The sequence below is a fragment of the Silene latifolia genome, chromosome 8, assembly GCF_048544455.1.
Source record: "Silene latifolia isolate original U9 population chromosome 8, ASM4854445v1, whole genome shotgun sequence".
NCBI classification, from domain to species: domain Eukaryota; kingdom Viridiplantae; phylum Streptophyta; class Magnoliopsida; order Caryophyllales; family Caryophyllaceae; genus Silene; species Silene latifolia.
This window is the reverse complement of record NC_133533.1, coordinates 57,121,971-57,146,219: the sequence shown is the minus strand read 5'-3', so window position 1 is coordinate 57,146,219 and position 24,249 is coordinate 57,121,971. Positions and strand designations below refer to the sequence as shown.

At 36.8% G+C, this 24,249-nt stretch overlaps 1 protein-coding gene across 2 annotated transcripts in view; it reads right to left on the bottom strand.

The window, feature by feature from the left end:
• Nucleotides 1-3,773, bottom strand: part of LOC141596881 (uncharacterized) — a 161,617-nt gene extending 157,844 nt beyond the window's left edge. For both annotated transcript variants that reach the window (XM_074417149.1, XM_074417150.1), the window contains exon 1: nucleotides 683-3,773. In XM_074417149.1, coding sequence (XP_074273250.1) covers nucleotides 690-3,332 — 2,643 coding nt within the window. In that variant the 5' untranslated portion in view covers nucleotides 3,333-3,773 and the 3' untranslated portion in view covers nucleotides 683-689. The remainder of the gene's footprint in view (nucleotides 1-682) is intronic.
• Between the last annotated feature and the right edge of the window lie 20,476 nt (nucleotides 3,774-24,249).

The following is a 24,249-nucleotide window of genomic DNA, read 5'->3' as shown; positions in this document are numbered from 1 at the left end:
CATATATGAACATTACTCCATAAAGGTCAGAGATTTCACAAATCACTTACACACTATAACCATTATTGAAATGCTTTAGCTGATTAGATCAACTATCATAATTCATATTTCCATACTAGCAGATAGAGAAACAATTAAACAGGTAAATAGAACTTCACATGCATGTAGCCCCACTACGACACAAGTTGATCGCGTGTCCACCAATAATTGAGAAGCTTCAGCATGGTTGCCTCATAAAATAACACCTTCACCATCTAAAAAGGATTAATGTTTTTATTGGCTAAACAATAGATTTAAGACTACATTTCACACCATATATTCTGTTCACGTAGCACAATTAAGTCAAAGTCATGGAAAGTAAGGATAAGTAACCCGCACTTTTCTCAATGGATTAGCCTTTCTAGTGACGGTGAAAGAATTATCCATCAAGCAACAAGCAGCTAGGAAAGACAAGATAAGCGCATACTTTTCACTGGAGACAGCTTGTAACACATTCTACAGACACCTAGTGACGGTGAAAGAATTCTCCATCAAGCAACAAGCAGCTAGCAAAGACAAGATCAGCGCATACTTTTCACTGGAGACAACTTATAACATGTTCTACAGACCAAATGTAGTGCTTCAAAAACTAAATCACACCAGAAGTAACTGCAACAACTATCCATGGAAACATCACACAAACCTGATACTCAGAAAAGCTCTTGGCATGGGAGAAAGCCATGTTGCCAGTCCAAGAACTGTTTCTTTAAAAATTGGTATGATTTCAGTTCCTCACCAACAAAAGCCTGATCATCACAATGAAATTTTAATTCCACTGGACACAGGCCATCAAATAGTTTCGGAGCTTCTGAATCTTCCAGAGAGTTCAACTTGGTGACTTTTGAAATAAATGTTTTACGTTCTTGAAGGGAATTTTGGGAGTCCTCTCCGTCCAAAGAAGGGGAATCAACAGTAGAAAATGCTGAAGGCTCATACAAATATAATGAGCTTGGATTCGAGGAGTCAACCCAGGCATCGTCCTTGTCGTCCCCAAGTGAGACTGTATGTTCTTTATCCTGATCCTTGCTTATACCCAGTTCCCTGGCTAAACACATAACTGGTTTACATTTACGAGTAATCAATGTTTCTGGTGAGTAGTCATTCAGTTGAGTGATAAAGGAATGACCATTTCTTGAAATCTCGTATAGAACAAGTAAAACATGAAGAGGAACAACTGGACCAACAAATTGGCTTCCACGTGAAATCTTCCTTCGTCTTTTACTAAGATTATGAGATGGCGATTTTAAGAAGAATGGAGGCGCCTGGCTTTGATCCGGAATGCTTGGGAATTCCAAAGCCCCATTTCTATACGGGGAGAAAGCCATTTCTAAACTACTCATAGGTAAGCTGATCCACATTAACCTACTAACAATCTCATACAAGCTACTTGGCATATTAACATCGCTAAAAATATCAGATGTTGAAAGGTGCAAGATTGGAGGAGCACATCCAAACGACTTCAATTTCTCACTCATAAATTCACTAAAATCATTAGAGCATTTGTTTTCACATTCAACCACAGCACTGTTCTTGAATTTCGAAAACAATACTCTGGTAAGATTATCATTCAAATGGCCAAAAAGATACTCAAGTTTGACATACTTAAACCTCTTAGTAAATTTATATTTCTCATCACCCATGTGGCACAGCAAAGAATCTTTGGAAAGTGGCGGAATTTCATGATAAGCTGTCCTTGCCATTTTCCAGGAGGCATGATATTGCTCAGTTTCAATCTTCCCAGAGGACATTAACCGGACAAGTGTAAAGCCCCCGTGTTCTACAGAGCCCAGCAATGACGAGGATAGATCCTTGTCCAACATGAGAAAACCAAGAACCAATTCTTTTTTATGTTGCCATTTAATCCACTCAGGAAGATCGTCCTTCACAAACTCTTCCTTTAGAAGACAACTACCACAGCCACAACAATGACCAGATAACCGAAGTTCCGAAGGATGCTCCCATGCATAGAAAGAATCAGAGAACTTTGACATTTTAGATGAAAAAGACTGTGTAGCGGCTGAAGTAGGACGCCCATAACAGAAAAGACTAAACTCATTATACCAAAAGGATCCTAAGATTACAGCATAACCCATTTCGGATGCCCCTTCATATGTCTCTTTAAGTGGATGTGCTCTAAGTTCAGAGAGCGGTAAAACCCTGATGTAACACGGCTTGTGAAGATTATGAGCCCACCTCAAAACAGGCATTAGGGGCTTACGAACATCGCATAAAAGTAGCCACTGCGTTGAAGCAACAGTGAAATAAAAACCCTCATTTCCAGCTTTTGATAACGCAACTAGTCGCTCCTCCTCACTTACATTATACATCCCCAGCATCTCGGTTTTCAACAAGCAGCAAGGCTGACCGTTCTCAAATCTAAAATCTATCAGGAAAACAGCCTTTAAATTTGCAACAATCAAAATTCGAGGGTGCCAACTAAATTCACAGCTAAACCACCCATCCCCTGCAGACTCACGGAGTTCGTTCCATTCAATACACATCCTTTTCCCCTTAAAACAAGAAGACTCCATATCAAACAAAAACAATTCACCGCTTTCTAACAAAATCACACACTCATTCGGCACATGTGGGTTCCAACAAACATGAACCACTGCACAACTCTTAAACAACTTACCACCAATATACTCCAACACCGGCTTTTTAAAATTGGGACTGCGTCCACTAATTCGAACAATAAACCAATGAGCACCATACATACTACATGCAACCAAAAACCCAATACAACCCATACTATCTAATTCACCAACATCAAAATCATCCAAACGACAAGCTGCCAATCTAACAATCTGATGGTGAAATTGAATCGAAGAAGTAAAAACTCCATCATTGGAACCAAAATCAACAACACCCACATTCGAACCCTTCACTGTCAAAACTACAAAACCAACACTATCCGAATTAGACCCTGTCGGATAAAAAACAATAACCCAATCATTGGGACAGCGAAGAGGCTCAAGACGGTTTTGACTGAGCCTACGTGATCCGTTACTGCAATGCTGAGGCCCAAATGAGGAAGCAATAGCATTGGAAGTGGTGCGCAGGACAGGACCCGAGTCATACATGGTGCTAGTCTCGATGAATCGAGACAGCGAAACGTGAGGCGGGGGGAGGAGCATAGGACATAATTGAGAGGGGGAAGAGAGTACAGTGTTTACAGTTTCCGGGACGGGGTTGAAAAACAGTGGACCCAATGAAGTATCTGAAAGAAGGAGAGGTGGGGAATTTACTAATGAAATTGGAAAGAAAGATTTCCATTCTTCTGAAAATTGCATTGTTATTTTCTTACTTAATTTGTCTTTTGCAATTCAAAATTTGGGCAAAATTAAACAAAATCACCCAATTCCTAAATCAAAATCGCAGTATATGCATCAGTTTCCAGAATTATCAAAAAAATAGTAATGAAGAGAGACGCAACCTAATCGAAGTTGTTTGTAGTAGAGAGATTAAGGTAATACCCGCAATTGAAACTTTTCTGGTAATCTGTACAATTACTATTGATCAATTTTGTGTTCAATCTTCTAGGGTTTTGGAATTGACAGGCGAAGAAAGCGGCTGAGTTTCAAGGTTTATGAAAGCCCGAAGCCCCGAGCCAACCAAAGCATTGATTTAGAGTCGATGACCTCGTAATCCGGTTATTCGACTTAGTTTCAACTTTCGAACGGGATTAAGTCATTAACAATTCAAATCAAATAGTTTTAATCTCGTGAAAAAAAATTTAATTCAAATTGATTGGGAGTTGTAGGATTACTACTTTTTTCTTTTTGAGTCATTATTTAGTGCTTGGGTGAGTTGATACTGATTAAGTCATTAACAATTCAAACAAGTAGTTTTAATCCGTGCAATTTGGTTATTTTTTAGGATTAATTAATGTGAATAATTCATACTATGGACACTCTTCCTATAATAATCCATATTATGTTTTAACTCAATATAATCCTAATTACCCTACTCCCTTCCCGGATTGTACTTGGTCACTTTTTTTGATTAATAAAAGGGATAAAATCCCAGAGACCTACAGAGAGTAGAGTCCCAGAAAATTCACAAGAAGCAGGAATATAACAAAACAAACAATTCATCCTTTTCAACACGAAAAACTTACGTACTAGTATCACGCACCAAGCCTCTTTTGCATAATCCTTTTCTCCTTCCATGATCTTAATGTTGTCCAATTGTTAAGCCATTCTTCCAAAGTGTAGGGTAAAAGTGTCCTCCATGATGTGCAAAACTCATTCCCCTTCTTGACATTATATCCATTATAGAGGGCCGATTTGCGTGCTTTTATGATAAAATGACGCCTCAGGTCTTATTCCGGCAAAAAAATTACTTAAGCAGAACAGCAATGTCCAACCTTTCACCAACCCAAAGCCCAACAACTTACCTACATCTTTGCGTACTTGGTCACTTTGTTTACCTATCGATGCCAGTCATCTTCTGTTTAGTCTACTGATTCCTCATTCCCCTTCTTCTTTGTTCTTTATCTCTCTTTCTTTCTTTTTTGGTACACATCTCTCTTTCTTTTTCTCTTTCTTTCTTGAACTTCTTTGATTTTTCTGGTCTTCTTCATTGTTCTTTCTTCCTTGTTCTTTCCTTCTCTCTTTCTTAATTATCATCTCCATTTTTATTTTTTTAACAATAAAGAAGAATGCTGAGCTCTCCAAGTCATTGTTCCTATAATGAAATTTCACTTTATTTTCTTTACAATTACAACAATAGAGAAAAAAGAGATGAATTTGGTTGCCATTAATAAGAAAAGGCATTTCTTTATTTGAGAAACGAGATGAAGAGGCTTGTTTATAAGTCTATTTAGAGCAGATGTGTGAGAGTGACAAGAAAGATTACTACCAAGATTCGACAGGAAATTCAATTCAATTATGTGTGTTATTCATCTGGATAGTATTCAATTATGTGCGGTTTGTCTTTCTATTCATTTGGATAGTGAAATTTGGAGATGCGGCAGAGACGCAGTGCTACCCACCCATCTCTTAAATTTGTGGAATTTCATGTTGTTTTTAACTAAACAACATTTGATACTTTCTGGGTTTATACCTAAACATCTGAAATTAGAAAGATTCTTGTCGATTTTTAGGGGCTTTTGATGCTTCTTGCTCTTCTTTAGTTTTGCCCATATTTGAATAATATATGGCAAAAAAACACAAGGAACTTGTACAATTGTTAAATTCCTTCATTTTGGTGTTGTAATTCAATGTTTTGAGCAAGTTCATTTTATTGTTGATTCCTTATGTTTTACGTATAACTCACGTCAAATTTGGGGTTAATTTCTGATTTGGAGGTTTTAAGCAATAAAATTAGTGGGCAATTCAAGGTATCCAAGCTGTGGAACAAAAGAGAATGTGGAACAAAATTAGTGTGCAAGAATGACGAAAATTGATGATGAAGATTAAGAGAGAATGAGTGTTAAGCTTGAGTAGTTGAGATAATAAGAAAATAAAGAAAATAAGGAGTTAATACATCATTTTAACAAAGGGTTACCTGTATAACAGGTAGCAAGTCAGTTGAGTATAATGTGAGAAGGGAGTTAGATAGTTAGGATTATAGAGAGTTAAAGTATAGTTTGGAGTAATATAGGAATGACACCCATAGTATGGATTATTCCCATTAATTAATCCTATTTTTTAAACTATGATATACAAAGTTTGTTTACTTATATGAATAAATTTTTGATGTCTTTTTACATTTTGCATTGATACAACTACCTAAAATAAATACTTTTTTTAACTGATATGATATATAAAAATTAAAAAATAAATAACTATCAAATTTCAAAACTGATAAAAAAAAAATACAGAGGGCATATGCCACTTGACAGGATCTGATCTGTAATAATTGTCGTTCTATAATTTATTCATGACATTGATAAGAGTTAATTAATCCGATAATATTAATCATATAAATTTGTGACTCAAGTTAATTAATGAGATAAAATTATGGTCATTTATAATTAAGTTATTTAATTAATCTAAGAGATATATCCTATCATATACTACCAAACATTTCTATCATATGCTAAAAAATTAAATTCACTTAAAGTAAGTGGGTTAAGCACTTTAGCAAAAAAGATGACTCTTTGAAATTCATAAACTTTTAAAAAACTCATCTTTTATACAGTATATAGAAGAGTTCGAAATTTTAATTTTAGTAAAGAATAATGGAGTAAATATTATTAAAATATGGAAAAAGATTTGTAATCTAATTTGATGAAAAAATTGACATTAAATAATTCCACATTTAAATAAAATTTGATTGTTGATGTGGGAGTAAAAATAAATTTAATTGTTTTAGAAATGAGAAATTAGATAGTGGGGTGATGACAACATGACATCATTACATGGTTGAAGAGTGAGGTGGCTTCACCAAAATGTAAGAAATGTTCTTGTATTAATAAAAGTAAGATTCTTATATCAGATGTCTTTGCATTATCAGCAACCACTTACATTACCATGTTGTTAGGTTTAGAGTTGCACGGTATAAATTGTTAGGGAAAGTTAGCGCTGACACATAAAAAGGGAAAAATATAAGAACACGATTTTTTAAGTGGTTCAGCAAATGCCTCTGTCCACTATATCATCCATCATATATTATCTTCGATCTCATGAGTACAAGTTTAAGGACGACTTTGAAGAGTCAAGGACGAGAACATCTAAGAGGGGGAGGGAGTGAATTAGGTGTCCAATTAAAAAATTTAAGCTTGAATTAAGCTTCTTTAAAATCTAGGACAATAGACTAAACTGATATGAACAATACTTAGAATGATAGAGGTGTTTATACTTAGAACTATTTGAGTTAGAAGTATATACACACAGATTCGGCTCAGTATATGTCACGGTAAAGTTGAATTGTTGCACAAACCAGAAAAGTATGAATGAAAGATTGTTTTTCTTCAACTTAGCAATGAAGATATAAAGTGAATACTTTTTAAGTTGAATATTCTTCGCAATGAAAATCTTAAATGTATCCCTTTTAAGTTGAATACTTGAGATACTTAATCGTTTTAAGTTCACAAGATTAATCAATCAGCAGGTCTGAGACATAGTATTGAACACTGTGACACAGACAGATTGCGGGATAAACAAGATATAAATAAGGAGAACAAACGTAAAAGTAAATGAACAAATAAGACGATGTTTTTTAAAAATTGGTTCAAACTCTACTCCGAGGCCTACGTCCAACTGTTATTTTATTGCTTGTTTAGAAATTTACTCAAACTTACTAAACCCCTTACAATGAAAATAACTCGACAACCTACTCTGGTTGCACTTGCTTGTAGCTACTCCGCTTCAAGACTTTCACTTGCTCAAAACTACTCCGCTTCAAGACTTAAGTTCTCTCTCACATGTTTACAAAGTCTTTGAATCTTAATCGCTCACTTAATGAACATGAAGATCACAATTAAGACTTAAACACGAGATCTTGGAACAAACTCAGATGTCACGGTGTAGCGAACTGATACACAGAGATTTTACAACTCTTTTGAAAAACGATTGAAAACTTTTAAAATAAAAACAGTTTTGCAAAAAAGTTGAAGAGCGAAAGCTTAAATTTTGCAAAGTGTTTTCTCAATAAATGCTCAGAAAGCCTTGGGTAATAAATGATGCAAAGGCTCCTTATTTATAGAAGAAGTAATCATCCAAGGAGTACACCTTAGGTTAATTTAATCTATTAATAAATAAGTAACCTTTGAGTGATGGTAAGTGTTAGGTGTTGTTTAAGGACACAAAAATCAGAAAACTTTAGTACTTTTCAAAACACTTAACCCCAAACACTCAACATTTGATAATTTACCAAAGTGGCAAAATTTTTTTCTAGCTTTAGTCCTTTGATAAATTCAACTTTCTATTTTGGTAAAAAAGGAAGATGCACAAATCAAGATGATTAAACTTGTGAGATTTGTGATCTAATTTTTCAAAATTTATTTCAAACTTTGTATTTCAAATGTAAATCCTTTGAAGATGTGAAAATTGTAAAGATTTGAACACCTAGAGTTTTTCTTGAAAATTCTCCATTCGAAATATCAGAAACCACAGTGTATATATAGCATTGTTGCATGGTTTTGTAGCCACTAGACTATTTGTGTGATACCCTCACATACCAAGGTGCCTTACCAGGACCACCCTAGCATGAGAGACCGTCACCATCTCGATTGCCCGAGGTCAGTATATCAAAGTTAACAATCCAAACACAATTATTAAAGTATAAATGATTAAAGTTTACATGTTCTCCAAAACCAAAACCAAAGTACAACTGTGAAAACTAAACAAACTAGAAATGAAAACTAAGTCTCTTGACGGCAGAAGCTAGACTCGAGTGATGATTCCCCATGACTGCCCCATAGCTAAAGAACTCCATCACTTGTCACAATCTGCTCACCATCCCCGAATGGATCACCACAAATTTTACAAACAACAACGGGGTCAGTTACTGTATAATCAAATAAGACAAGTACAAAAGACAAGCTGTTGATCATCATCCACCTCTGACTCCCAATCACACATCGTAACTGAATACACACTAAAGTGTGTAGCCCTGCCAGATTACCCATCGCAACAGGTAATCCTCACCGCCAGTGGGGGATCGCAGCCAATCCCCACCTAAGCCCCCGCTCATCAACGAGCGTTATCCCTGTCCCTTAATGTGCACATCTCCTTCCGTGACGGGTTCTACGGAGGGTGAACTAGGGTGTGAAGCCACTCCCGCAAGTGACTCCACCACAATCATCACAATACCAACACCAACACCAACAGATGATCACAATATCAATCATACAACAATTATCACATAAATCTTAATTCCATTAAACAGTAAACTGAGTAGGAACCCCTACCTTAGCGCAACAGCAAAGAGACACAAGCAAGCAATCTAGAAAGGCTCCTCTACGAATTCTTCACCTATCAACAATCACATAAACTCCAATTACCACATGCAAAAACCCTTTTTCCCCCAATTCATAATTCCAAGAAACCCCTAAAAGATAATCAAAGAATTAACGAAATCAAAGACTTACCGACACCGACGATGGAACGAAAGAAGAAGAAACTTGCTAACAATCACACACTAAGGAGAGATTTGGAGAGGATTAGAGCGTCGTTGAAATGTTTAGGTTTTGTGTAAGTGATTAGAAATTGATTAACGCGTCTTTTATAATTCTAATCATCTCTATATCAAACCGTGAAAATAACACCCGTCGGACCGGATACTCGATTATACTCGACCGAGTATGCTCTACTCGGTCGAGTATTCCACATACTCGGCCGAGTATTCCTGGGCAGTCAACTGTCCAGAATACACGACACCCCTTACTCGGCCGAGTACAAGCTTAGGAAAATCCGTAGTATTACAGTCTTCCCTCCTTAAAAAGAACTTTGTCCCCGAAGTTCACACTATACACATACAACAAGACCAACAAAACCTACAAAACTCCCATCATATAAGACAAAACACCCAACAAGACACCCAACACTAGCTAAACTAACATAAAACATCACTAACCCGACTCAAACTAACTAAAAAACAACCCTGCGACCATCTCCTACCCCCCTAAAAAGACAATGGTTACGTCCCCATAACCAAACATACCTGATAAAAAAGGGTGGGAAAACGCTCTCGCATAGCCTTCTCGGGTTCCCATGTGGCCTCTTCCACATTATGATTAGACCAAAGCACCTTGCGTAAAACGGTCTTACCATTCCTTGTCTTGCGTACTTTGCGGTCTAAGATCTCTTTAGGAACCTCGGCATAAGATAAGGATTCATCCAGTTCGATGTTCTCAACCTCAAGCATATGTGACGGGTCACTTACATACTTCCACAGCTGTGAAACATGGAACACGTTGTGGACTCGATCCAAAGCTGGTGGTAAAGCTAACCTGTAAGCCATCTCACCTACACGATCCAAAATCTCGTTGGATCGATAAACTTCTGGCTTTACTTACCTTTCTTCCCAAACCTCATCACTCCTCGCATTGGTGACACTTTCAAAAGAACTTTGTCACAAACTGCGAACTCGATGTCCCTGCGGTGCAAATAGGCATAACTCTTCTGGCGATCCTGAGCTGCTTTCATCTTTTGACGAATCAGCCGAACTTGTTCAACCATATCCTGCACCAGCGGTGGCCCTAAAACCAGTGCCTCCGTGCTGTCATCCCAGCAAACTGGACTACAACACTTTATGCCATATAAAGCCTCGAAAGGTGCCATCCCGATACTAGTGTGGTAGCCATTGTTATATGAGAACTCGATCAAATCCAGCTTGTCCTCCCAACTCCCACTGAACTCCATGGCAGAAGCTCTCAACATGTCCTCCAAAGTCTTGATAGTCCTCTTCGTCTGACCATCTGTTGCAGGGTGAAAAGTTGTACTCATCTTTAAGGTCGTACCCATCGATTCCTGCAACTCTTGCCCAAACCGTGATATTAACCTCACATCTCGATCCGACACTATGTCCTTAGTTACACCATGTAACCGTACCACATGTTTCCTGTAACTCAAAGCTAGCTGTGTCTTGGTCTAAGTATCCTTCATCGGAATGAAGTGAGTTGAATTTGTTAACGGATCGACGATCACCCAAATCATATTGTTACCTTATCGTGTCATTGGTAACCCCACGATAAAGTCCATAGAGATCGACTCCCATTTCCACTCAGGTACCTCAAGAAACTGAATCTTACCCTGTGGTCTCCGCTGCTCACCCTTGACCCTCTGGCATGTCAGACATCTAGCCACAAACTCAGCCACATCCTTCTTCATATTAGGCCACCAAAAAGTTTTCTTGAGGTCTTTATAAAGCTTGTCACCTCCTGGGTGAACCGAATAAGGAGTGCAATGAGCCTCTGTCATGATTACTCTCCTCAAGTCTACATTATCAGGAACGCACCGTCTCCCATCAAAACGAACACTCCCATCTGTGTGGATAGAAAACCTGGAAACGGTGCCACTCTCTACCCTAGACTTCCATTCTTGGATCTTAAGATTAAGCTCTTGCTTTCTCTTGATATCCTCATACAAATCTGGCTCGATCGTCAAATCCCCGACGGTATCCTCTTTCCGAATCATATGGATCCCCATCTTGGACATCTCATCCCTCAGCTTCAGCAACGACATAGCTGTACACAGCGAATGAAAACTCTTCCTACTCAAAGCATCTGCAACAACGTTAGCCTTACCCTCGTGATAGATGATTTCCATATCATAGTCCTCGATCAAGTCCATCCACCATCTCTGTCGCATGTTAAGCTCTTTCCGAGTGTAGATATATTTCAGACTCTTATGATCTGAAAACACCTTAAAAGTTGCCCCATAGAGGTATTGTCTCCAAATCTTAAGAGCAAAAACAACTGCACCAAGTTCCAAATCATGAGTAGGATAGTTCTCCTCATATGACTTCAGTTGCCTCGACGCATAAGCTATAACCTTCCCATTCTGCATCAGAACACAACCCAACCCATTCTTTGAAGTATCAGTAAATACTTCAAAGTTCTCACAACCCTCTGGTAAAGCTAGGATAGGAGTTGTGGTCAAATGCTCCTTTAAGGTCTGGAACGCCGTCTCACAACTCTCATCCCATCGAAAACTGGTCTCTTTCCTCATCAAAGCTATCATAGGTCAAGCTATCGTAGAAAAGTCCTTCACGAACCTCCTGTAGTAACCGGCTAGACCCAAGAAACTCCGAATCTCAGCAACATTCTTCGGTGATTCCCACTTGGTTACTGCCTCAATCTTGCTAGGATCCACTGACACCCCCTTTTTAGATATCACATGTCCTAGAAAATCCACCTCCTCTAACCAAAACTCGCACTTGGATAACTTGGCATAAAGTTGATTGTCTTGCAAGGTCTGCAAAACTAACCTCAAGTGCTCCTCATGTTCTTCCTTAGTCTTAGAGTAGACTAAGATGTCATCAATGAAGACAACCACAAACTTGTCTAAGAATGGACTAAAGACCCGGTTCATCAGATCCATGAAAGCAGCTAGTGCGTTCGTCAAACCAAAAGGCAACACTACATACTCATAGTGACCATAACGGGACCGGAAAGCTGTCTTATGAACATCCTCATCCGCTATCCTCAACTGGTGATAACCTGATCTCAAATCGATCTTAGAGAACACCCCTGCGCCACTCAGCTGGTCAAAAAGATCATCAATCCTTGGCAAAGGATACTTGTTCTTTACAGTGACACGATTCAGCTCCCTATAGTCGATGTATAGTGATACCGTCGTTTTAGTACCAAAAATAATACCTAAGACTACTAACAAAAGTTAGTGGAAGTAGGGTCGATCTCCACAGGGAGGCTATGTTGCTTGTACTCGCTAAACTAAGTTTGTCTAAGTCACTGTATTGGGGGTTTGATTTTGTCACTAAACTACGGAGATTAAGAGAGAAATAAAGTAAAGAGAAACAAAGAAGTAAGCTGACGATTTAACCAAGCAGAGAAAAACAGATAAGACAGTCGGTTCACCATGATTTTTAAGAAATCTTGTCTAGAGTCCCAGGTCAATGCAAATTCGATCTACAGGGTAGTGAAAAGGTCCTTCCGGTCCGCTATTCGCCCTAAAACAATTCTAACTTAGCTTCCGCCCTCATTAGAACGCTCTAATGTTCACTGCAGGTCTTACCCATTCCAATATTCCGATCCAGGTCAAGGTGTACCGAGGTTAATTATCTAAATGCGTCGACTCAAGTAGACAAGAACAATTAAGTGCAGCGATTAACAATATAGATTTAATTCGCATTGAGTTCTAATCACCTATTCATAATTCCCTTAAAATCATGGCTCCCCTATGTCTTAGCAAAAGGGAATTAGCTATGCATAATTATTGAGCAAACAACAACAATACATAAACTAGAAGAAATCAACATAGTAGAAGACTAAAAAGGGAATAACAGCAATAGAGATTAATTGAAAGAAAGCAATTAATCAAAGTAATAAATTAAGGATTAAGAGTAGAGAGTACCGATTACAAAGAGGGAAAATAATTAAGAATTAGGGTTCCAAGTACAAGGTTCTAAGAGAGAGTAATAGAGAGAGTAGTCCAAGGAAGAGAGAAGATAGAAGAGAGAGGAGAGGAGTTGCCCTAATGACTTAATTATCTTTTTATATAGTAGAGATATTATTATAAGATAAGCTAAAATAAGGTAAACTAGAGTCTCGACTAAAATAGAGTTGCGTCTGACTTAGTAGGCTCTCGATCGAATAGTAAAGAGGTCGATCGAGAGGTTTGGTGGTAAAAAATGGTCGATCAAGGGGTAAAATGGTCGATCCAGTAGAGCAGTTGGTCGATCGAAAGGTTTGTGTTCGATCGAACTCAGCGCGTACTTCCTGCTTTGCGCACTGAACTTCAAATGGCCGCCATTTATTCAGTACTTGAGCAAATCAGACGTTTTTGGTGGCGTTGGAAAGCTAAGTGGATAAGCTTTCATATCAAATTGGAATCACTTAAAATCTGTTGTAGAACTAGAGATATGGCTCTTCAAAGTAGGCACTAGTAATTCGAAGCTCTTCCTTTGCTCGTCTAGCTACCTTACTTCTACGCGCATCACAATTAGTAGTTTCTAAGCTCCGACTTAACTCATCTCCTAAATGCATGCATAGGGGCATGTTCTAAGATTGATTATGCTTCTCATTGGTTCATTCCTGCAAATAGGACAAGAGAAACCGAAGTAGACAATTCGGGGGACATTTGTAGCTAAACACTACTAAATATGCATAGAAATGCGTGCAAATATGGTACAAAAAAGTCTATATAAAATGCAGGCGTCAAACTTCCCAAACCAAACCTTTGATTATCCCCAAGCAAACTATATGCAAAACTAATGGAACAGAAAAGAAAACTCAGAGCTAGCTACAAATTGTCCACTTAAACCGATTTAATGCAATGAAATAAATACTATAGCAATATTGTCAATGCAAACGAGTTATAGAGGTGTTCGTAAAAGTAGCTGAACCGTCGACCTTGCAAGACCTTCAAAATTGGACTCTCACGGGTCACTCTTCTCTCAACAAAGCAAAGGGTAAGCATATATATATATATGTAAGAGAGACAGAAAGAAAGATAGTCGCTTACCTAAACTACGACCTACATAAACATGCATGCAATCTAATATGATAGACAATTCTAGCTACCGTACACATACATTCCAACCAATCAAGGTCCCGTCACAGCCGAGGGCTTACAAAATTATGGAAAAGTGAGGCAATGGGTAAGAAAAAGGCAAGACATTTATGGAATTGTGAGGTAATAGTCAAGCTAGCTACCTAACGAAACCATACTAAACAAACCCGATTCTTACTCCAATAAAATTAAGCACAAGTGCCCTTTATTTGGCATACAAACTCACTCAACCAGATAACAACTCCTGTAATACCCCGTAATTTAGTGAAGTTTATATAACTAATTTACGAAATTCGAATAAATAATTGAAGGCGTTTATATTTAATAATTGAAAATAAGACGGGATAAATCCTACTCAACTCTCACTCGATAATATTTGGTTTATTGGATGGCTTATATTAAAATGAATTGATCATATGAGAATTTTGTTGGTTGATATCATTGAAATTGTTGGAAGGGAGAATTATATTGTATATGTTGGTTATATTGTGGTGGAGTATTGTTGTAATATTAACAGATTTATTCTGGCAGACATTACTTATAGTAATGTGGAGTGGTTGACTAGATTTATTCTAGCAGACGATATTCATCGTGTTTACTCGAGGCAGGCCCCAAATTGGTCTGCAGGCCATCTGGTGGATATTAATCAACTATATGTTGAGGCAGACATTACCTTTTGGTAATGTAGTGTGTGGTTACTCACCTTCGGGTTGAGGCTGCCCCGGCCAGGGATTGGCGGGATGATTAGTGTAACGAGTGGAGCTCGGCTGAAGTGTGCTAATAAGTCATATGTTGCGGAGTTATATTGTCATTGTGATATACTGTTATTAGTTATTCTACTCAACCTCGCGGTTGACCGTGTATTCGTGAACACCTGCGGTGAACCATAATGGGGAGCAGATTTGACAGGTACTAAAGATTAGCTGACTTGGGAGCTATGGGATGCGTGAGGGCTGGCCAATCTACCTAGAAGTCTAGACCACATAGATTATTTAATCATTCTATTTATATTCCGCTGTGAGTTGTAATTATTTTATATTAAGTTTTAGTTGGTTAAGTTGTAATAAACAAGTAATCATTAAGTTTTAAGTTAAAGTACTTTGGCGAGTTAGACTTTGTTATTCACTACCTCAGGAAACCGAGATGGTAACAGTTCTATTTATTTGGGAATGTCTAGCTAAAGGCTCCTGAATAAATGAGGGTGTTAAACATGTAATCATTAAGTTTTAATTTAAAGTACTTTGGTGAGTTGGACTTTGTTATTCACTACATCGGGAAACCGAGATGGTAAAAGTTCTATTTATTTGGGAATGTCTAGCTAAAGGCTCCTGAATAAATGGGGGTGTTACAACTCCTCATAAAATAGTGATAAAGCATAGGAGTGAAACCGTTAACAACCAAACATTTTTTCCTTCTTTACTTTTCCCTTTTTTCATCACTTTTTTCTTTCTTTGCTTTCTTTCACTGTTTTTTTTTTCTTTTTTTTTTCTTACTTCACGTTTTTTCTTCTTTTTCATTTTCAACTCTTTTTTTTTTTTCAATTCATCCTCCTTCCTCTATAAATTACCAACTCCAAATAATGCAATACAAACAAACTTGGCACAATAAACTATATACCGCAAAACATACACTAACTAGCTTGACAAGGCAGACTAAATTTGGATGCAGTAAAGGGTCAAAAAGGCAAATTTGGTTAATAGTGGAGTTAAATGGGTAAAAATGAAAGAAAGGGAAATTGTAAGCACCTCCCTGTATGTGACACCAACCACTAACCCGAATGTATGTAGGTAAAAAGCAATTGAATTTCATATACGTGCAAATTAATGAAACATGTTATGCAAGGAGTATACTACTCAAAATACTACATGAACTGGTCATAAATGACACCAGTTATAAGGCTCTAATATCTTAGAATATATAAGTAGTTTGCCAAAATTTCGGGTCAAGTCTATTTGTTCAGCTAAATTAGAATAAAAACTCGTAGGTTATACAAAAGACCATGCTAAAAGACGCTAATTATGCAAGGCTTAGGTAAATAGACAAAGTGTAGTGCAATTTCCTCATTGAAAACTACCGTTCCGACTCAACCTATATGCAAAAATAAACGTGAATTTTTCGAAATTTTTATTTTTTATGGGATTTTCGTGTGTTTTTTGAATTAAATAACAATGCATACGGCACATAAACGTGCAAACAGAAATACAATAAAAAAAATATGCAAACACAGATATGGATGCATATACGCTCCCCAAACTGAACTGTACAATGCCCTCATTGTACTCAACAGCTAACACCAGCAACAAATACGGGAAAGGGAAAATGCAAAATGAAGGAGATAAGTAAAGAATAGGAGCTAAGAAACTCACAAGATAGCGCGAAATAGACGGACCTCCCCAAACCAAATTAAAGAACAAGGAGGTCATAGCTAGCAGCATCGGACCAGCTAAATTCGCGGAAAGAATTCAGGTGTACCTGCAATTACGCTAATAGCAACCAAAAATACCACCCTAACCAAGTCTAAAATGTTTCGCAGTCTAAAGTCGAGAAAGCTAATTATTAAGCACACACACAAAAAAAAATGTTTAAAAATCCAAACAAAAAGTTTTAAACTCCGGGTTGCCTCCCGGTCAGCGCTAGTTTCAGACGGGTCCCCGGCAACGGCGCCAAAATTTGATACCGTCGTTTTAGTACCAAAAATAATACCTAAGACTACTAACAGAAGTTAGTGGAAGTAGGGTCGATCTCCACAGGGAGGCTATGTTGCTTCTACTCGCTAAACTAAGTTTGTCTAAGTCACTGTATTGGGGGTTTGATTTTGTCACTAAACTACGGAGATTAAGAGAGAAATAAATTAAAGAGAAATAAAGAAGTAAGCTGACGATTTAACCAAGCAGAGAAAAACAGATAAGACAGTCAGTTCACCATGATTCTTAAGAAATCTAGTCTAAGGTCCCAGGTCAATGAAAATTCGATCTACAGGGTAATGAAAAGGTCCTTCCGGTCCGCTAGTCGCCCTAAAAGAATTCTAACTTAGCTTCCGCCCTCATTAGAACACTCTAATGTTCACTGCAGGTCTTACCCATTCCAATCTTCTGATCCAGGTCAAGGTGTATCGAGGTTAATTATCTAAATGCGTCGACTCAAGTAGACAAGAACAATTAAGTGCAGCGATTAACAACATAGATTTAATTCGCATTGAGTTCTAATCACCTATTCATAATTCCCTTAAAATCATGGCTCCCCTATGTCTTAGCAAAAGGGAATTAGCTATGCATAATTATTGAGCAAACAACAACAATACATAAACTAGAAGAAATCAACATAGTAGAAGACTGAAAAGGGAATAACAACAATAGAGATTAATTGAAAGAAAGCAATTAATCAAAGTAATAAATTAAGGATTAAGAGTAGAGAGTACCGATTAAAAAGAGGGAAAATAATTAAGAATTAGGGTTCCAAGTGTAGATACCTCATTTCTGCACCTCCCGCAAGCCACCCGGTGATGATTGGGCCGCATGTTTGGTACACGGAGCGATTTATGACAATTCGTAAGTTTATCGTCAAGTGATTGCTCAAATACTTGTGTCTACCCCTTGGTCGTCATCTACGCGCCGTTACGGTCATTTTGACAGTAATTAGAGTACATTTGGAGTCCAGGTCAAAAACCGTCTTTATTTTCTAATAACCGTTTAAAATGCCGAGTCAGAATATTCTGGAATGTTCCGGATATTTCTATTCCATATTTCTCAATCTTTTAATCTTTTGGCAAAGTATTTTCCGAAATTATATCTTGAATAATAAGGAAATTAAGATCAACCGCAATTCCATAATAGAAAAGCGGAAAATCTTTCTTCCGCAGGAGGAAACATCTGGGGAAAGGACGCAGCACCTGCTGCGCCTCTTCCAAGAGCCGCAGTGGTTGTTGTGCCTCTTCCCTAGCTCGTTTATGCGTATTTTGAGATATTTTCGAGATTTACTTCCAAAGTTTTATCGAAACCCTAATTCCTCCGTGTGATTAGTATAAATAGGGACCTTCGTCCCTCATATTTCTCACGCGAGTCTCCGCCCTTCTCTTCTCCCTTTGTATTCTAAGACCATGCTCTTTGCTTATTTGCGTCTACGTGCTTGAACTTTTGACCACGTAAGCTCGGATCCTTCTGAGTACCAGCCTCGTTTTGCATGACCGACCAATTTGACCAACTCCACTCAATCAACTTAATCAATTTAGTTTAATTACTCTTACGAGGGCACTTTCTTCGTACATTCTAGTGGAGCAATCTCTAATCGTTAACTTAGTCAATCTCGTTTCGTCAAACATGTAAGTCTGAGGGTATAAATCCCATCTTTTATTATTGTATTTTATTTTTGTACTAATTAATGTAAGATTTCCGTCGAAAGCATGTTTAAAAAACCGATTTATAAAACCCTTTTATTCAAAACCTTTTTACGGATTAAACGGGAGATTGATGTCAAGAAGGAACGCAGCAACTGCTGCGCCTCTTCGTAAGGCTACCCCAATTCCTGCTTTCCTTCTTCTTCCTTCGTCCTCTGTTAATTCGTCTACTTTCATTCTTTTCTTGTTTGTTTCTTATTTCATCCGCATAATAATTTTAATACGTAATTCATAGTAATTCATCACTTTTAACCCGAGTTAGATCCCAAATAGTCAATATTTGCGGGTTTCCGTCATTAAATCAAACCCGGATTTTAGTGACTCGATTCGTTCATATCAAGTTTCTGGAATTCGACTTTTGGTACATGTTCTTCATCTGTTTATCACACCGTCTCCATCTTTAAATTAACCTAATTCGTTTTAACCAAGAATAACTTGCTTGAGTCGTAATTAATTCATAATTAGTTTTGTAATTAGTCTTTAATTCGTTCTAATTAGCTCGAGTCCTTTTTATCACTTTTATGACCAAACTCATGTGTAAATAATCCATTAAATCACTTTTACTTGAGTCAATATCCATAATCAACCATTAAATTACCAATGAACATTAACGATATGCAGTTCCGGCTTCACAGCCAGAACTCACCTCAGGAACAGACACAGTGACCATTGCGCTTCTTCCAAGGGACGCAGCTCTGCTGCGCCTATTCCGGGTTGAGTTCTGTCTCTGAACTTTCGTTGTTGCTTTGACCTAGTTCATTAGCTTACGTATTAATCAACTATTACCCGTATTATCACCGCTAATCTGTTCTTTAATTTATTTTCTCTTGTCTTTTCTCAAATTATCCGTTTTAAATGTATTTTCGACGTAAATCAATCATCAAACCAATGTAATTATTGTAATCTCAATTATTGTATTTTATTTTATTCTTTATTATTGTTTGTTTGTATGTTTTCACATGTAATCAACATTAAATCCCAACTTCGACCTAATGTATGCTAAATTACATGTTCACCGACATAGTCTAATTTTCACATGCTAGGATTAAAACGATGGATGTTGCATTGCATGCATATAATCGACAACATATCAAGTATAGATGATTTTCCCTAATCATTAGTAGAGGCCGCTATCGAGGTGGGCGGGATTAGGTGTTCGATCAAAAGAGCTTCCTAATACGTACACTCACCCCTTACTCCAGATCTCTGTGAACATCCGTGTTCATTGGCATCTAGGAGAGTCATTCTAGACATAAAATACTAAGGGTAACGTGTTCTTAGTGTTCATGTCACTACTTTGTGTCTTGACATGACACGAGATATTCGAACGGTTCCAATTTTCCATGAAAATTGGTGACGACTCCACAAATGCAAACACTTGTTTTCCCAAGCGACCCCATGGGCCCGCGTCCACAGTTTGGCGACTCCGCTGGGGAGTAATACACTTACGTGTTGCCAAGGGTGAAACTTGAAGAAGGTTAGGGAATAGTTTATAAGAGACAGTTGTCGGTTTTCATAACTCGGTCTTCCTAGATCGTTCTATTCGGCCTTCCTAGGCCCAACTCAACCCATTCGACCAATCGTCCCGTTTGGACGGTCCAAATTCTTATCTGGGCCTATGGATGGATAACGATTGACATCAACCATACCATGATGCTTACTCCTGTTTGTATCAAGGGCTTTCACTACTCGAGGGAATGGACTAGGAATCGGCCTTACTCCTGTTTAGTACGAACCTCTCCACAGACCCTAGGTTTGATTGTTCGGTATGGCAACCCACCCTTTAAGCCAAAACCCTTTAAATGCACACAGCATACCGTTATAATGCCTGTATGAATGCTTGTCTTATATGTGATCACCGTTTTCTAAACAAAACCATGATGAATTTTGTAAAAATCAAAACCTCTTTTAAAATGTAAGAATTTTCGAAATAGGCCAAAATTAGCGCAAAACCAGTCAAAACTCTGTCCAAATCGAGTTAAAATTCGGGCCTTAGAGCCCATTTCAAAACCTCACTTCAAGTCCACTCCTACAACTACACTATAGTTGACTAGGACCAACATTTCAAAACTTTGCCTTTTTTTCAAACCTCACTTGACACAAGTGGCACATTCCCCACTTCACAAGTCGAGTATTTTCTTTGAGTAAGTGTGCTAGAATGGTCGATCGTGTTTTGATTCATCGTCGATCTCTTGTCCAGTTTCCAAGATGCCTGAAACTAGCACCACAAAATCCTAGCTGCGCTCGCTCATCTCCAAACTAGCCAAGACCAAGTGTATGAGCGTCTCAACACAATTGAGGGCCGGATTGTTGCTGTAGAAACTAGGCTACCTCCTGCAGAAAATGAACTGTCTAATGAATTTGTGAATGACAACCCTCCACCTTATGTGGGAGCACAAGAAGCCAACCCTCCAGTAGGTCTCACTGAAGCTGAGAAGCGAATCCAATACTTGGAGGAGCAATTGATGTGCCTCAAAGGGGATGATATTTATAGGGAAAACAATCGCAAGTATGAGGCCGTGAGCGCCAAATTACCAACCAACTTCAACATGACGGATATCCCGAAATTCAAAGGGCATGAAAATCCTTTAAACCATATCCGTGCTTTCAAAGACTACATGTCTATCAAAGGCATCAAACCCAAGATGTTCTTAAGGATCTTTCCTTCATCTCTTGACACCATCCCTAAGCAATGGTTCTATTCCCTAGAGCACAAGAAGATTGCCACCTGGGATGACGCCGCAATTGAGTTCGCTAAACAATACGCGGATAATGCCGAGATCCAAGTCAATATGCGCACTTTAGAGGTTCTTACCCAAAATGAGAAAGAAGGTTTCACCGACTTCCTAAGTAGGTGGAGGAAGACTAGTACCCAACTTGTCGAATGCCCAGATGAAGCTACCCTTTGTTGGAGCTTGTGTCCTCCACAAATTAGTGTGATAACATTTATAAATCTCTTATAGGTTCACAAGGGTATACTTCGTATTTTATCAGTTGATTAACGATTACCTAATAACGGTTGGCTTGCTAGAAAGTTTGACGTCATTATCATACAGATGGCGGTGATCAACTGGTCCCTAAAGGTCACACCTAAAGGATGTGTTTGAGAGATGTTGTTATTGAAATGTAATCACATTGATGCCTTATATGACGAAACAGTTAGTCAATGTGTTGATGAGACGATTATTTAATGCCGATTAAATAATATTAGTTGAGATGAATTAATTGTCAATTCGTAAATTGAATATAATATGTTATATTTAATTAATGTATATAATGTTAAGCTTGGACGAATTAATATGTTAATTCGTAATTAAATGTAATCGGTTATATTTAATTAGCTAGTTATCGTATATATTATACAATATTGTCATAATTATTAATTATAGACCGACATTAATATATCGAATGCAAGCTGTTGTGTGTAGACTTATTAATACGGAATAAAATAAATGACGATTTATAATTATACACATTTTATACATTTTTGGAATAACCGAAAATAAGGATTTTTATCCTCATTTTTGGTAATTGCCAAAACCGAAAATAAGGAAATTATACTCCTTATTATTTCGGTATATGGGCCGAAAAAAAGAAGAAAAAAAAGAAACCCTATTCCTCTTCTCTCTTTCACGGTTTAAGAGGTAGAGAGGGGTTAATTTTCTAACCTAATTTTCTAACTTATTCTTGCCTCTCATATCAACACAAAAAAACGGAAAACCCTAATTAATTTAGAGAAATTGAGGGATCGATTCTAGCAACAAGTTAAGGGCATATCTCATATCGTCTTGGGTGCAACTGATGGGCGAATATCAACTTTGATATTGTTCTTAGGCCGTTTTTGCTAGGACCGAAGGTTATTTCTTAATCCTTTACGATTTTGTTTATACAATTTATTTTATGACTAGTTTCATCATTATAAATTTCGTTATAATTCTTAAAATTAAGGGGATGCATACAGATAAATCCCACAAGTGGTATCAGAGTCAAGGCCACGAATTTATTTTGATGATTTTCATAAAAATTGGATGTAAACGGTATAAGGGTTTCGAAAAAAATTTTTAGGGTTTCGGTTTAATTTTTTTTTTTTTTTGCCGATTTGAAATTTTTTTTTTCTGCCGAGATTTTGTTCTTGTTTTTGATGATTATTTCCATTTCAATTTTTCATATTGTTGTTTAATCAGTTAAAATAAACATATGATAAATTGGTAGTTTTTTGATTTAATGAAGATTAAGTTAAAATTGTAAATGGAATCGTCATGTCGATGATATTGAAATTTGTTTTTGCTATATAGTTTTTGGCATATACGATTAATCATGTTTTATTAATTCATATGCTAATCATGCTCTAATAGCAACTATAAACGATTTTCTTCATCGAAATTTTTGTTTTTGGACATTTTTGCCGCAAAAGAAAAAAAATGGAGGCATTAGGTTCTTATTTTATTTTGAGCCGGTAAAATTTTTTGTTGTTGTTTCGGTTATTGTTCACATTGGGCAGTTTATAAAAAAAAAAAAAAAATTTGTTTTGTTTCGGTTTTTACAGAAAAACCGAGTTTAAAAAGAAAATAAAAACGGACTGTTTTTTTGTTTTTTGCTGTTTTGCGAAAAAAAGGGCTTGTTTTTGTTTTTTTTTGTTATGCCGAGAGCATTGTTTATAAAAAAAAAAATTTTTTTTTCCTGTTTTTTTTTCCTGTTTTGCCGAGCCTCAAAAAGAAAAAAAAAGGTTTTTATTTTGTTTTTATGGCCAATTATGATTATACATTAAATTTGCAATGTATGATAAATAATTGTGAAGCGGTTCATAATTCATAGATACCTAATTATTTTAAAGCAGTTTAAAATATTGATGGATTAAATTCATATTACAAGTTTAATATGAATTAAGATTAAAATTAATGTGATTAATTGAGGAATTATCACTTAATTTAATCAATTAAATAGGTGGTTTGGATAAAATTAATCTACATAATTAAAGAATTATGTCTTGTATGTTTAATTTATTTTTAGTTGATGCATTTTATTTTAGTTGAATGAATCGTTTGAATGGTTTAATTTACGTATTTTTGCAATCGGTTGTAATTTGTAATACCTAGTGTGACCTTAGTCAAATTATGTTTTCGTAATGATGGGAACATAATTTTTAATGTAATTTGAGATCTGGAATCTCCTTTATTTTTCTTTAGTTTTTGGATTTTGAAATTAGAATGTAATAAATAGGTTTATTATGTAAATTTATTTATTGTAATTTTCAAAAGAAGACTAAAGATGGAGATTGGAGCTCACTCCCGCTACATGGATCAAGATGGAACATCAAGACAAGCTTCTCGGGTCCATGGATGGATTCCAAAGTTGTATTTATGTTCATTTTGATAGGATAGGCCACACTAGGACTTTATTTTTGTTTTACGTTTTACCGTTCTTATTGCTTTTCATTCACATGCTAGTTATTGCATCATATTCCGCCTAAAACCAAACCACCTACTAAAATGCATGAAAATTGACACATATAGGTTGTATGTTAGTTTTCATAGACATACAGATGTCACATGTTTATTAAGCCATCACCTTAGTTTATTCATTCACGCATGCTAGATATTAGTTCACTTAAAATGAATTAAAATAAAGTTGATGGGATCTTCCTCTAAAACGGAAATTGAGATTAGTCTTTAT